Below are 16,316 nucleotides of genomic sequence, written 5' to 3'. Positions count from 1 at the left end.
GACCAGAAAGACTTCCAATCCACTTCTGGGTCCACTGGGGAGCGCGCAGGGGACCCCTGCCCCCCTGGCTCAGTAACTGGTGCCTCCTGGATCTGGGGGGGCACCTGGGGTCCCCCCACAGCCAATTGTCAAGCCTGGGAGGTGTGGCGAGGGATGCTCCTGTGGGATGCTCCATCCACCCCAGCATCGCAGCATTCATGAGCCACGCCTGTTACCTCGAGGTATGTAGAAAAACCATATAAAGATGTGTGTATGGCCAAATCGATGATTCTTTGAATCAGCATTGAATCTTCAGATTTGGATTCAGCCAAATTGAATCAGGACAGTCATCCAAATCAATGAACTGAATCACTGTCCCTGATTCGGGCCAAATCCAAATTGAATATGACCCATTTCACACACCCCTAATGGCTGCATGCATCTCTGTTTCACTCACACCACATCTGGTGAATTATGTTTGCAAATCTAATAGTGATAACATTTTGTGGCACCCTGCAACACCCTTGAAAGGATCTCAAGGCACCCCATGGTGCCTTGGCACCTTGGACAAAAATCACTAGCCTAGTTATTAGAGCACTCACTGAGGAAGTAAGAAACCTGGGATTGAGGTCCTCAGCCACAAAGGACTCATAACCACGTCTACTTCCCAGAAAAGTGCCCTAAATACCAGGCCACAAACTAGGCTAAGTGGGGGAAGCATTCATGGGGAAAGGAGGAGTGTGACTGTGGCACAGTGATAAGGGTATGTCCCCAAATCCTGGGTTCTGCTCTCTTGCCATTTTCTTGCTCTTTCTGTTTGTTAGTTAAATATTGATGTGTTTCCATTTGTTGTATTTGCAGGGTTGCAGCCATGGTCTTGCATCAGATGTATTAGCAATGACATCCTTATTTTTTTAACTCTTTATTCATTCCAGTATGGGCCCGTATTCACAGTGTTTGCTCTGGGACATCGCTATACCTTTGTGACTGAGGAAGAGGGGATTGAAGCATTTTTCATGTCTAAGGATGTCAATTTTGAGCAGGCAGTGCAGCAAGCCGTCAAACACACAGGTAAACAATCTCTCTCTCTCACTTCTAAGGGGAATCAAACCTACCAGCCCATCAACACTGAGGGCCCTGATCCAGGGTTCAGTGGCCTTTCAGTCAGGTCCTAAATACACGTATTAGTCTCTTAATTTTAGTAGTTGGGCATCAAAAAACACCAAACATCATGAGATTGGTGAAAAAATCAGGACAAGAGTCGAAAAGGCATTCTTGTAAATATTTGCCCACACAGGACTTGACTCTTTGCTGACATGCCCTGGGCCAGGTCAAAAATGACAGCCTGTGCAGATGACAGTGGGATCAGGCCCTATTACAAATATAAAAACATGTAAAACCCCTCCAAAACTTTGGTCAGGGGAAGGTCTTGGAATCAACAATTTAATACAACCTTTGAATAAAGAGACCACAATATTATAAGGAGCAGACAGAACAGCAGTCACTCCACACCTGCTGTCCACACCCAGACCCTACTCTTAACCCCTGGGCTATTGACCATGGTGTCTGGCTCACTCCTGCCAGCAGGGTGATGCTATTACCATTTGCTGAGGCCCTGGGCTATGCTCAGGTGGTAGTTTCACTCTCACACTCCTGCCAGCTTCCACCTGCAAATGCTTCCTAGGGCCCACTGCAGCTCTAGGTGGAATGGATAAAGATAAAACAGCACCCTTGGATTTAGAGCTTTAACACTAAGTCCTTGTATTTCACCTAGAGTCTAGTAGGTGAGCGTTGCTGACTATGGAGCAGAGAACATGAAACTCCAGAACATATCTCTTGCCATCACTCATGCAACTCAGGGAACAATCTCTTGCGTGTTTATTACCTGAACAGAAGCTTTATGGGGCAAAAGGAAGGCATTTACAGGGTGAGTAACAGAAGGAAAGGTGGGCAGAGAGGAAGTTTATGACCACTGAATCCTTTGAAAGTTCTTAGGGAAGGTTTTGTGGGCACAAAAACTCAGGAAGTGTGGATTTTGTCCCTAGACGAGACAGTAGATTGTGTTCAAACTTGGGTCACATGTTACACAGGAAGGAGGCACTTCCACATTTATAATTTACCTTGAATAATTTCCAAAATGTTCTTTTTCTTTTTTTTTTTTTTTTTGTATTTAAAGTTTCAATTCCTGCAAAAGTCTTTTATAAGAACCGTTACAATCTGTACGTCATGCTGAAAGGTAAAATGGCTCCCCCTAACTTGCACATATTCATGAAGACTCTCTGTAAAGAACTGCATGAGTTTGTGGAACAGCTGGGCACAGAGGGAACGGAGGAACTCCATGATCTGGTAAGGTACGTGGATGCTGCGGTTGAGCTTTGTTGCATGGATCTCCACATGCTTTGTGATATAAACAGGAGCTGTATCAGCATTACTACAAAGCCTATGAGCTGAAGCTTTAGGTTGCTGATTAAAAGTGTACAAGCCAGTGTTTATCTTGCTGTACTGGGTAAGCTAGAGCTGGTAGGTGCAGACCATAAAAATGATGGGCCTGGATGCCATGAAGAAATATGAGGTATGGATTTGGAGCTGACAAAAACAAGCTCTGTGCTATGCAAGAGATTTGTAAATAGGCCCTTTAGTTAAGGGTTTATATGTTTATGAAGGTCCTCACTTTAGAATGGGAAGCATCTATTTATGTGGCCTTGAGCAGGATTAGAAATTTCCTTCTTCCATGTTGCTTCTTATGGTTGTAGGGAGCCATCCATGAATATCTGCAAAAATATTTCTTTATCCTTCTCTGGTTCCTCTTATGAACACCCTCCTCTTGTGAAGCAAAGTTGACAGTGGTTAGGCTGCTACTGTGCTGCAGTCAACCGCTGGTCATGCTAATTATTACTGTCCTTCTACTCCCGTATCTAGCTCCATCTATCTGTTGTCTAGTCTCTCATATTTCATTTGTAAGCTCTCTGGTACTGAAACCACAGTTTTTTTCCTCCGTTTGTACAGCACCTGGCACAAAGGAGTTCTGATCCTTGACAGAGGTTCATTAGGTATTAGCATCATACAAATAACAACTAATAATTGATACACTTGCCTGAGCAGAACCAGATATTTCAATGTAGCAGCATTGCTAAGACAATGCCCTTCCCAACTATGTGGCTGAGATGCATGTGGGCAAGCCTGTGACCCTTTGCATGCTATCCTAATCCAGATTTAAAAAAAAAAAAGTATTCAATAGATCAGATATTATTTGTCTAAAAGTTAATAAAAATGTGGTTAATAAAATAAAAGTATGGTTAATAAAAAAGTGGAGTAGGACCAAACCCAGGACCGACTTCTGAGAGTCTCTACTTGAACACAGGTCATAACAAAAGTCATAAGCCACAGACAAAGTAGATGGACACAGATAAATATATTTCATGCTGTTTATATTTTGTCATAAAGTACGGGCTAAAAGACTTGGATTGTGTATGGCTGCAAAATATCTGTCTGGCTGACCCTGATTTGGACTCCATTCGCCCAGAAGGTGGCTCTGTCTTGCATATGTTAGAAAGGCAAATGTGGTGAAGTGAAATAGTGTCTGGACCTCAGGGGAAAGATGTGCTAGAATTCATAGGTTCATCGATTCATAGATGTTAGGGGCTGGAAGGCACTTTACTATCTCCTGGTCCCGGAGGAAGTTCACAGAGGATGTGCATAGGGTTTGCTAGGTCATTGATAAGTAAGGAGCTTGTGGAGTGAGACAGAGGCAAAAAGAGCATCCTTCCATCCTGTACAATTGTTATGGGGATTGTTATGCAGCTGGAGATGAGATTACATTTTCGGGAGTCCTGGGGCAGCCTCTGGTGAATGAAGCTCTAGGAAGGTGCCTCGCTAGAATAAGCCAGCTGTTTTATGGCAGAGGGATCATCCCGTGCCTCAAGCCGTTCTGTGACCGCTGAAGTGAGCAGGGTTGTCAATAAGTGGAAAAATTCAAACTTGTGCAGAAGGTCCTTGCATCACACTGGCTCTGCTTTGTAAGAGCTTACATGAAGCTGGCCCCTATGTACAGCTCGGGAACACACCAGTTACAGTTCCACAGTTAGCCCAGAGAGTTGTTTGGATGTCAGTAATCAAATGCACCGCATCCTTGCCTGACACCTGCTAGAGCAGCTTCCCTGCAGCTAGCTGCTGTGCCAGCTGTATTGCTGCGTGAGTCTATGGACTGCGTTGTATTTGAACATGGGGTTCTTCTCACTGAAGTCCCTTCCAGATCTACTTTTCTATAATTCTGTGGTTTTGTGGTTCTAGGCACATCATGTATCCGGCAGCAGTGAATACCTTGTTTGGAAAAGATATCTGGCCAACGAGCAGGAGTGAAATCAGTGAGTTTGAAGAGCATTTCCAGATGTTCGATGAGGACTTTGAATATGCATCTCAGATGCCAGTGTGCTTTTTGAGGTGACAGTTTTTGGGGAGTACCTCTGGCAATCCCATTAAATACTTCTTGCCTGTTATATTATCCATCCTAGAAGCATTTCCCTGGGAAAATTATGTTCTGCTTTTAGCTGCATTCCACCCTTCAGTCAGTTTGATTTCTAGCCACGTGCCTCAAAAAATATCTACCTGATTCTCCTCTTGCTTATATTTGTATGCCAGTGGCTTCACTGAGGTAAGTGGGATTAAACCCATGTGGAAACCAGTGTGTGAACTTTTTAGGAAAATATTTCCTGTTATCCCCCTAACCGAGACTAGTCCTTCAACATTCAGTACCCAGCTTGAGCTATCTTGGCTTGATTTTTAGCCCTGAGCATCTAAAATTTCATTGCCTGCCTGCAGAGGGAATTGTGAATACTGAACAAATCCAAAAATCAAATTTTTGCTTTCCCAAGTTGGGCATGCACATTTAGGAGTTTTTCTTGAAAATGTTGGCCTCTGTCTAAAATCTTATAGGAAGCCTGTAGTGCAGCTGGCATTCAAGTCCACGAGTCCTTTCCGACAGCTCCATGTTCTGACCACAAGACCATGTGCTTGGTCATTATTGAGCTTCAGAGGGACTGAGCACCCAGCACTCCTCTTGACTTCAGCTGAGTCTAAATTGCTTACTGTCAGCTCTATATCTGTTTGTCAATGGGCTATGCAGGTGTTTTGAGCACAACTGGAAAGAAAGCAAGGGGTCCTCCTTCATTAAACTAATGTTGCAATTGTTTCCTCAAGTTTATTTCAAGGCATTTCATAATTATTTTTTTGCTTCACAGAAACTGGTCTAAATCCAGACAGTGGCTTCTAAAAACATTGGAAAAAGTGACATCAGCTGCTGCAAGAACCAATCCCTCAAAGAGTGAATCTAAGGTAATCAGTCAGCAAATGAAACATAATGTCAGGGCAACATTGCTATTATCGTTAGCATGAAAGAATGAAGAGTATAAGGATAACAGCAGGAAATAATGACAAAAGTAACTGGGGCCAGCAGGCCAGGGTGTAGAAATGACATTGTTTACTGCATAATAATTTGACTGTGGTGCAGACACATGACTTACACTTGGTAGCAAGACACTATAGTATGTACTGAGGACAGCTACCTTCAGGGGGGCTGTTTGTTGTAGCTCTTCTAGATATCCATATGATGGACAAAAGGAGCAGATGAAGGTCTCGAGAGAAAGGCCCGTTCAGCACGTCCTGCAGCTGACATTTTAAAACCTTAGCACAATCACCCTGTTGCTTTAGAAGAGGACCTGCTGCCAAGTGGAAACCTATTCAAATTAAATTTGAGAAGCTAAGAACCTATTTTAAGACTTAATCTTACTGTAACTTATTAAAACATTTAAATTAAAATATTCAAGCAGTTCATATTTGCTGCCAAAGTTTTCAAGAAAGCTACTTTGGTGGAAGTCACTGAGAGTGCTGAAGTGCTAAGCTGGCTTTGGACAGTGGTAGCTTCAGTGGGACAGGGAATGTATTTTCTGCATTTCAGTTTATTCATCTGTTTCGGTGCTATTCCCAGCGCATTCAGAGTCAAGGAACTGAGTGGGAGTTGAAAGAGCAGGAAACCTTGTTTCCTTCTTCAGTTTATGGCTATAAATGGGGTGTGAGCAGTTCAACCCTGCTAGTTGTAAAAGCTTGAGTCGTGTGATAGGCAAGCCTAGGCGTTGAGGAGGCTTGGAAGTGGTGCATCCATCTCTTGTTAGCCTCTACCTTGGAATGAATTTCACCATCTGTGGAAAGCTCCTGTCTGTTACTTTGTTACTGAAGGCTATTGGTATTTAGCATTTCTTTTATGTGAAAAATGGGGGGAATTCTCTACCTGACTTCTAGCAAACCATTCCATGACGCCCACCAAGTTACGTGTGCATGTATACACATATTAATTCTTTTATTTATAACAGACAGTGCTGCAACACCTGCTGGACACTTTGCCTGATAAACATTTCGCTCCCAATTACAGTCTTCTGCTGCTCTGGGCTTCTCAAGCAAATGCTGTCCCTGTGAGTATGTTGGATGTGGGAACATGTTCTTTCCTCTTCATTTTGTTGCAGTGAAGTAGGAAAAGAATGCGGTGATATAAGAAAGTGATTCATGTGGCTGTATAAGGGGAAACAAATCTGAGCACCAAGAAGTTACAGTGATTGGGTTTGCAAAAGGAGCAAAGATCCATGGCTTGAAATGGCCCAGACAGATGAAGCAACTTTACTAAAGTGCAAGTGATCCTTTAGGAAAAAGATTTTTTTGGTTTGAGAATGTTTCTCCCCAAATCTATCTACATTCAGGAGTTTCTAATGTAGACAATACAGGAGGAAGGCAAAGAGCTATGTGGGACAACTAAAAGGACAGCTTTATGAAATCATAGCAATGTAGGTCCAAAAGAGATATGAAGTAGATATCAGTCCTTCCCTGTTCCAAGGTAGGATTAAGGTCAATTGGAAAACATGCAATGAAAGGCATTTTCCCTGGAGACCCTGTTCCAGTGCTTCACTGGAATGCCATAGCATTATAATGCTTTCTGTAATATCTCTCTCTATATATTCTTAAGTATGTGACCCAAAACTGAATACAGTGCTCTAGGTGAGGCCTCACCACACTGAGTAGAATGGAATAATTACTTCCTATATCCTCCAGAAGACACTCTTATTAATATACCTCAGGATGACATTTGTGTTTTTTTGCAGAAACATCACACTGTTGATTATATTTACTTTGAAGTCCACCATAATGCCCAGATTATTTTCTGCTGTATGGCAACAAATCAATTCTTCCCAATTTTATATATGCATGATTGATTTTTTTTTCCTGTCTAAGGGTAGTAATTTGTGCCTGTCTTGATTGAATTTCATCTGATTTTTTGATCATTTTTGTCCTCCAAATTGCTTGTAAAACCTCCCGCGTTGGAGTTATCTGCACATTTTATGAATGTACTTTATTCCACCATCTGTGTGGTTAATAAAAATGTGGAATAGGACCAAAGCCAGGATCAACTCCTGAGAGCCTCTATTTGAAATGTCCTTCCACTTTGACATCAAAACGATTGCAAACTATTTTTTCAGAATGGTGTTTCAACCTTACAGTGAGTAACATCACTGAAACCATCTCCCTCTAGTTTGCTGCTGAGATTGTCATATAAAACTTTCCAAAACCTCAACATACATATCTAGTGCTTCCCCTTTATCCACTAAGCCAGTTACCGTGTCAGAGAAAGAAACTTGTTCTGGACAGACTCATGCTGGCTGTTTCTTATCATTTGTTAATCTACTGGGAAGCTATAGATTAATCACTTAATCATTTGTTCTTTCAAGATATGGAAGTTAGACTGAAAAGTCTATAATTCCTTGGATCATCCTTTTTAAAAATAGATACCATTTTCATGGAACAGCAAGGAGAGGATTCTGGATTATTGGCCTGGATCCCACCTTCTGAGAGCAGAGAATATATACTCAGTAACAAAATTATTGTTAGCTGTCCAGAACTTGAACACATCACTCCCTGCTGCTGAATCAGCCCATCTCAAATTATTAAATGATAATTTGCCCCTACCCCCCATAGTATAGATGGAATTTACCATGGGCTTATTATTCAGCATAGAGAGGGAAGAGAAAGACATTTTCTTAGCTGTTCACAGCTCTTCGATCATACATACTCTGCAGAGTTTGAAAGTTTTACTGCAGCAACAAAGTTTTTTTTTCTCATATCTTCTGGAGACAAGAGATTTTGCTAGTTGAGAACAAGTGTGCTTAGGTAAGGTCAGATCTGTTGTCTGTTCTTTGCATCAGTGGCAGTTTCTCACCTAGATTTTGAGTGCGCAAAAGCAGAGGGTCAAACTATATCACCATTGACAGTGATTCTTTTACACATGAATTATGTCTCTTATGTGAGAAAAAATATGTAGGTCAGGATGCTTAGGTATCTCTGAAAGGAATTACAAACAACCCTCAGCATAGCTGTAGCAATGCCTGGCACATACCACACTGTGACGAACATCTTGAATGGTGACGTCTTCTGGACACATTCTCCAGAGACCTTTAAATATGAGAACGGTCAAACAGATTGAAGCTTTCTGACTCAAGACCATCACAAGTTTTAATGCTGTTCCTGAGTTGATTTCTTTCGGTCTCCTCTTAGGTAGCATTCTGGACCCTTGTTTTCATAATATCCCACCCTGATATCTACAAGAAGATCATGGAGGACATCATTTCTGTTTTTGGCAATGCAGGTAATAAATGACTAGCATTCCGGAACAGGTTATTAGAAATCAATTTACTTTGTGTTTCTACCCCTTTGGGTGCAAGGGCCCAGGCTAGAACCAAGTTCCTACCCCCTGGAGCAGCAGGCATCCCACTGAGCCACACACCCTCTACTTTGTTTTTTTTCTCCCAGCCCTACATATTTCATTTTCTTGGCTTCTCTCAGAGCATCAGCTTCAGAAGAGGCACTGGATAATGCCTAACCTGTGGCCTGGTGGTTAGAGCACTGTGCTGGCAAGTCAGGGATGCTTGTCCAGCTCCCTATGGGCACAGGGAGAATGTAGAACCTGCATCTCCTGCTTCCTAGGCAAATGTTGGGGCTAAAACATGGGAAAAGCGTCCTTTCCCTATGAGTCATGGCTTTTGGTTCAGCTACATTTTCATGACCTGTGAATTCGCAACAGGCACATGTACATAACAGTACATATACCCAACCAATGCATGGCCCACTTCACCTGCTGAGCGTACATGCACACTTGAACATCCACACTGCAGGGGTAATTGAATCACAACCTGCAAGTGCCAAAAGTGCCATTTATAAGGCTCAAAAAATGCCATTTAGGTGTACAAATGAGCCATAGGATTCCTCCTTCATGTCTTTTTCATGTCTTATTTCTTATAATACAACAGGTAAAGACAAGACTGAAATATCTCAAGATGACCTTAAGAAGCTTCCCTTAATTAAGTGGTGTGTTCTGGAAGCCATACGCCTCAGGTCTCCAGGTGCCATCACAAAGAAAGTGATGAATCCAATAAAAATTCAGGTGAGATTTATTTTTACATGGACCTTTCAGTACCTGGTAATCCTTCTGGCAGTGACTGACCCCAGAGTACCTGGATGTAGGTAACTAAGTATACAGAACCCTCAAGCCTTATTTAGATAACCTTTTTAATATATACATTAAGAACATAAAAATTGCCATTTACTGGCTCAGACCATAGCTTTATCTTGCCCAGTATCCTCTGCCACTCAGGCACCCTCCACACATTACAGGTATCACACAATTAACTCTTTAATTGTGCAACTACCTGGAAACCAGCTACACATGCAAAGTATCATACAATCATAGAATCATAGAAAGTGAGGGTTGCAAGGGACCTCCAGAGGTCATCTAGTCCAACACCCTGCTCAAACCAAAACCACCCTCAAGTCCAGCCAGGGCTTTGTCAAGCTGGGCCATAAAAACCTCCAGGAATGGAGATTTCACCACCTCTCTACGTAACTCATTCCAGTGCTTCATGACCGTCCTAGTGAAAAAGATCAGCCTTTGGAATCACCCTTCAGGTAGCTGAAGGCTGCTATAAAATCCCCCTTCAGCCTTCTCTTCCGCAGACTAAATAAACCCAGTTCCCTCAGCCTCTTCTCAGAAGTCATGGGCCCTGGCACCGAAACCATTTTCATTGCCCTCCACTGGACTCTCTCCAATTTGTCCACATCCTTTCTGTGGCGGGAGGAGGCAAAATTGGACTCAGATGTGGCCTCACCAGTGCTGAATAGAGGGAAATAATTTCTTCCCTTTATCTCATGGCAATGCTCCTACTAATGCAGCCCAGTATGCTGACAGCCTTCTTGGCAACAAGGGCACACTTTTGACTCATATTCAGCTTACTGTCCACTGTAACCCCCCGGTCCTTTTCTGCAGAGCTGCTGCTTAGCCAGCTGGTCCCAGCCTGTACCGGTGGATGGGATTGTTTCATCCTAAGTGCAGGACTTTGCACTTGTCCTTGTTGAACCTCATGAGATTTCTTTTGGTCCAGTCCTCCAATTTATCTTTATCACTCTGAATCCTAGCCCTACCCTCCAGCATATCTACCACTCCCTACAGCTTGGTGTCATCTGTGAAGTACCTGTCACACAATAAAAACCTCCAGCCAGCTATAAAGTTAGACCTCAAAAATGTGTACTAACTTCATAGTTGTTTGCTACTGAACTTTAATTTGCACATGTAGCAGGGTCTCCTCTGTGGCTGTGAGCTCTGTTAGCTAATGAGGCTCCCAGCTTCAGGGATGCACCATGCCCAGCCAGGGTTGGGAGTCCCATAACTGAGGAAACTCTCAGCCCCAGCAGCTGCCATTCTGGGTCCCAGCAGCACAGGAACCCAGAGTCCTGCAGTGGTAGACACTGGGTGCCAGGATCCAGCTGAGTCCAGCCAGGGGCATGCAGCTTCCTTGAGGGTGCGTGAAACCCGTGGGGCTGGGGGATTGTAACAGCCCCAGCTCTGGGGGGGTGTCAGCAGTTTTAGGCAGGCAAGGTTCTTTGGGTACATGTGATATCTTTCTAGACCAACTAAAAAGTTGGAAAAAAGTTCTTTGCAAACTTTCGGGCACAAATACCTTTCGTCGGGCATTTTACACACCCTTCATCAGGGGTTTTACATACTCCGAAGGCTGGGGGATCACAACTGCTGTGATTCCCCTCAGCCCAGGTGTTTCCTTAGTAATCAGTAAGGCACTATGAGAGCTAATGTGCAATCCCACAATCATGCCTCTTGCCTTGCATGTGTGGCATGGCAGGAGGCACGATTGTGTGGATTGTGCATTAGATCCTATCGCACCTTTACTGGCATGTGTAGAGGGGCCCACAGTGGGAGAGAATGGATGCTGAAAGGGAGAGTGAACTACATATGACCAGGGTTTTGTTTTTCCATTCCTCCTCGCTCACTTGCAGCCTCCAGCGTTTGAAGTCTCAGAAGTTCTAATTCAAAGGCTGTATCCTTAACTCCTGTGCTCAATAGCTCCTGATGCCCCTTTCCTCCAAGAATTTGTCCAATCCCTTTCTGAATCTAGATAAACTGTCAGCTCCCACAACACCTGGTAGCAATGAGTTCCACACTTTACACACTCAAAATCTCACCCCACAATCAAGAGGCCCCTGGGTTGATGACCATAGGCCAGTTTGAACAGGGAACAGACCATTGATGCCTGGGGCACCTCCAGCATGGCAAACAGCAGGAGTGGTATGAACAGGTCCCATTTCTTGGGGTCTCCCTGTATGCATGTCCTGATCATCCCTTTCAGAGTTTGATTAAAATGCTCCACTAAGCCATCTGTCTGAGGATGGTACATGGAGGTTTGCAACTGGTTTATCTTCAGGGTCTCACACACTCCCCTTAATACCCTGGACATAACATTTGTCCCTTGACCCGTTCTTGTGGTATCCCCATTCTGGAGATCCATTTGATTTATTCCTCTGCTACCTTGGGGGTGGTGATAGATCTCATGGGAACTGCCTCAGGGTATCTTGTAGCATAATCAAGGATGACTAAGACAAAGTGGTAACCAGTGGTACTCTTTGGGAAGGGTCCCACAATGTCTAAAGCTACCCCATCGAAGGGCCGTTCTACAACGGACATGAATATCAGAGGAGCCCTAGGGGGCATGATATCAGAGACCCTCTGGCACTCCGGGCACCCTTGACAAAATCTATCCACCTGCTTATGCAGTCTTGGCCAGTAAACCTGTTGTCTTGGCCAGTAAACCTGTTGTGTCAACTGGGCCTCCATTTTATCCCTCCCAAGACGTCCACCCATATAAGCATATGGGCTATTCGCAGTAAGGCAAGTTGGTATTTTTGGGGCACCACCAAGACCTGTGCCACCTCTTCCCCTTCAACCTGCCCATATTCTGTCTAGTAAAGGATGCTGTCTCTTACCTCAACATTTGGATAAGGGTCAGCTAACTCACGGCGCAGCACCACCTCATCTCTCTTCACTCTTCCCCATCTTATACATTAACAAAGGTGGGTTCCTCAGCCAGCTCTTCCCAGAATTGTTCCTGTCTAATGCTGTTACCCAAACCTAGCACTTCAGGTTGTTCTCTCTCCATTGCCAGACCTGGATCATCATTAGTTAGCCCCTCGATTTGTGTGCCCTCTGTCCCTTCTTTTCCTTAGCTCTTGATTTCTTATCCCAAGTGCTTGCTTGAGCACCTCATGTAAATGAGGCCAATCTCATCCTAGAAGCATGGAGCAAGGCAGCCTTTGAGTTATCCTTACCAGTAACTCCTCTGTTCATCCCATTATAGTCAGTGGTAGATGCTGCCTCCAGTAAGTATAAGTCTCTCCATGCATGCACAGCACACTGACAGAGGTGTCCTCTTCACCCAGTTGAGAGGGTACTAAATCCACCTTCATCATTGTCTGGGCACAACCAGTGTCCACAACAGCTGGTATTATCAAGGCCCCCAATTTTTTGTCTACCATTGGTTTTGGGATCTATGTTGATCCCCTTTGTCATTTGAAATTGCAGTCCATCTTCTTTTCATGATGGTTTTCTGGGATCTATCCGTCCTGATTTCAGTGAGTCTCCTCCCATGCCTGTCCTTCTCGTACTCTCTGAAGACAATTTCAGGCCATGTGCCCTGGGGCTCCACACCGGTAACAGACAATTTCTTGGAATCCCAATCCTCCGAATGGTCTGAGCTGACTCTGGGGTGACTCCACTTTCTTTATCAATGTCCCCTGATGTTTGATTTACTCCATCAGGGTCGCAGTCCTTGTGGTTCTTTCTTTACAGGTGTCCCCTTTGGCAATCATGAGGACCTCTGCCAGATGTAAAGCTTCTTCCATAGTCTGAAGTTGATGCCTCCAGACCTACCTTTGAGTGTTTTCTTCCAAATCTGCAAGGAATAAGGTGAACAGATCCAAAACCTCTGTTAAGGTCTTTTCTTCTGTCTGTATCCACCTTTCTAATAGAGCCCCCAGTACTTGGGCCAGAAGTTGGGTTTACCTATCTTCTCACTTCTTTTTGGCCTTAAACCATTGTTGATAGTATTCTGGTGAGATTTCCAATTGATACAATATCATGGTCTTTACGTTTCCATAATCACTTGCCTCCATCTGGATGGGACCTATTAACAGGGGGCCTAACTGACTGGCCCATCGCATTCTGTCTCACCCAGCCAACAATGCTGCTCTCTCAAATGACTCTAAGGAAACCTCTACATTATCCCTGGGCATCATCTTTGGCATGCTTAGTCCTTCATTGGCATGAATCATTGCTGATTGTTGGGCTTCAGTCTTCTCACTTAATTCCTAGAAGCATGATCTGTGCCTCAGTTTCCTTGGTCCTCACCTGAACCAGTTCCTCTCTCTGAGTTTGTTGGCAACAGCTGTAGCACCAGTCTGTGGGCTTGTTGCCAATCCTGCAGTGCCCCTAACCTGGTTGTAGTCTGGTTCACATCCATTTCATAGTATTCCTCCTGCTGTCTTTGAGTTGGTCTCAGTTTCATTTCCCAGCCAATACACCAGTTGTAAGAGGGTGCAGCAGGGACTGCCTCTCTTTTCCAGGCCTATCGGGTCTCCGCCTCCACCTTCTCTCTCTCTCTCTCTCTCTCTCTCTTTCCTGTCATGCCTTATTGTTTAAAATTATAAGGACTTTGGATGTTAGGAGAGGAACAAAGATCCACCTGCCTAAGGGCAGTTCTCTTCGCAGGGTTCCTCCCACCCCTACACCCTGCTCCTTACCACACCTGGCCAGGTGTCCAGATCTGCAGCCTTAACTCTGGGTTTCCATCCCCCTCAGACAGTAACACCCTTGAGTGCACTGTCCAGGACACAGTGTTTACACGTTCCCCAATTTTCAATTTCGTATCCAACATTTATGGGATTTCAACCAGGCATCTTCCTTTTCTGTACCCAGGAAGGGGTGCACCCTAACTCATTAGTCCTACCATTCAGCTGCAGGGCCACTGGACATCACTGGATAAACAAAGGCTTGGAGTCCCCTTTGCCTTCGAGTAAACTATTCAGCCTCCTGCCGCTCCAGAGTACTCAACAGTTACTTTTACTTCCACCAAATTCGCAATAGGGCACCTCCGAGCTAACTCTTCCCTCCGGAGTGGCTACAGTTAGCTCATCAAGCCTTTCCTGGTGGAACTCAATCAGTTCTGGGTCTAGTCAGGAAGGCCTGCTCCTAGCTGCTTTGTTTCACAGTACCAGAGAAGCGGCTCAGTAACACTTCCCCTTTACATCAAATCCTGTGCACTGCTTAGGACTAGGCCAAGAATGGCCTTTCCTCTTGTAGGTTCCAGGACCAACTGTTCAAGGAAGCAATCTTTTATAACTTCAAGAAATTTGGTCTCTGCATCCTGGCTTGATATTAGATTGACCCAGTCTGTTTGTGGATAGTTGAAGTCCCCCATTATTACTGTGTTTTCTGCTGTCATAGCCTCTCTCAACCACATTAGCATTTCTAGCTCACTGCTGCTGTGGAACATCAAGACCATTAAAAAAGGAAGAAGTTCATTAACACCTGTGGAAGGAAGAGTTTAGAAGGAATTAGGTAGATTTTAATGAACCAAGAATTCAGTTGATGCTCTCACTGCTGCCTGGACAGAAATGTTGCTGCCACTGTCAGGCAGCTGGGTTTAAACTTTGGGTGGAACAGGAATCAAAGGTGGGACGTGCAAGTGCACCAGTGCCCCCCTGCTCCCCTCTGGGTCCGCTCCAGCCCCCTACTTCAGACAGTGAGGGGGGGCAGTAATGGGGGGAGAAAGTAAGAGTGGAGGGAGCAATAGTGGACAGGTAGTAGTGGGTAGGTTATGTGTAGGCAAAAAGGGGACTGGCAGCTTTTCCCCAGTCCCACTCTTTGCCCCTACTTGTGCCTTCCTCCCTCCTCAGCATTGGGTCCCTGCCCTCCTTCCCCTGAGACAGGGAGCAGTGGGGGCCTGAGGTTGGGAGGGAAGAACAGCAGGGGTTGCAGAGGCAGCAGCAGTGGCTCTGGCCGCAAGCCAGGCTTGAGACGAGAGACAGAGCTGCAACAGCTGCCTGCCCCAGCCACCTCACATTTTATTCCAAGATAAGGATTTTTTTTCCCCTTATGTTAAATGGGGGGGAAAAACCCTCATGTTGGCATCAAGTAAATACAGTAATAAGGACACAACAAAATGATATCACACACTTAAACTCCCTTACTGGCTTCACTAGTCCTCCAGCAAGACCTTTTGTTGGTGAACTCAAAAGACTCAGGCTGGAAAGTTTTGGGAGCACCCAGCTGAATGTGCAGTTCTGTTTCTTTGCTTCAGAGTATTTTCTCCTTCTTAGAATTTCACCATCCCAGCTGGCGACATGCTGATGATTTCTCCGTATTGGTTGCACAGGAATCCAAAGTATTTTCCTGACCCTGATATGTTCAAACCTGTAAGTTGTCACGTGACATTTTTACATTTTTCTCTTTTTACATACTTCAGACCAAAACATATTGTGAAAACACATATTCTTTTAAGATGGCTTAAAGTTGCACATTTATAAAAGCTTTCCCTCTGGCAAGTCCTCTTGCCTCTTTAAAAGCACTATTAGCAGCTTGTGCCTGTTTTGAACCATAAAGGTCGTTGTCCTCTCTGATTAAGTAAAAAACATCACGTTTTAAGTGTTACTTGTTTTCATAGGTCACAGCCCTGACTGAATCTTTCTGGCTGAAAAGTCACCAGAGACCTGTGTTTGGATCCCACCATGCTTGACCTATGCACTCTGAATTGCCCATTCCTCTTGGCAGACTCCAACACTGTCTTTCTTTGGTTTCTCTCATCTCCTTTGTGCTCACAGACTCTGTGGGAGTGGGACCTTGTGGTTAAGCTGCCCCCAGTGCTGATGTTCCCAATCCTCTGATAGAGTAAGCACACTCT

At 44.4% G+C, this 16,316-nt stretch overlaps 1 protein-coding gene across 2 annotated transcripts in view; it reads left to right on the top strand.

Moving 5' to 3' along the window:
- Window positions 1-16,316, top strand: part of LOC102388360 (24-hydroxycholesterol 7-alpha-hydroxylase) — a 38,736-nt gene that overhangs the window by 6,754 nt on the left and 15,666 nt on the right. Inside the window, exons 2-9 of one of the 2 annotated variants that reach the window (XM_006028217.3) lie at window positions 915-1,050; window positions 2,156-2,330; window positions 4,270-4,419; window positions 5,217-5,310; window positions 6,345-6,443; window positions 8,572-8,662; window positions 9,324-9,457; window positions 15,736-15,831. In XM_006028217.3, the coding sequence (XP_006028279.1) occupies window positions 915-1,050; window positions 2,156-2,330; window positions 4,270-4,419; window positions 5,217-5,310; window positions 6,345-6,443; window positions 8,572-8,662; window positions 9,324-9,457; window positions 15,736-15,831 (975 nt within the window). The remainder of the gene's footprint in view (window positions 1-914; window positions 1,051-2,155; window positions 2,331-4,269; window positions 4,420-5,216; window positions 5,311-6,344; window positions 6,444-8,571; window positions 8,663-9,323; window positions 9,458-15,735; window positions 15,832-16,316) is intronic. The other variant, XM_025209592.1, reaches the window with a different exon arrangement.

Source organism: Alligator sinensis, unplaced genomic scaffold (genome assembly GCF_000455745.1).
Source record: "Alligator sinensis unplaced genomic scaffold, ASM45574v1 scaffold1156_1, whole genome shotgun sequence".
Lineage (NCBI taxonomy): Eukaryota > Metazoa > Chordata > Crocodylia > Alligatoridae > Alligator > Alligator sinensis.
The sequence above is the reverse complement of the archived record's forward strand: the minus strand, read 5'-3'. Positions and strand labels throughout refer to the sequence as shown.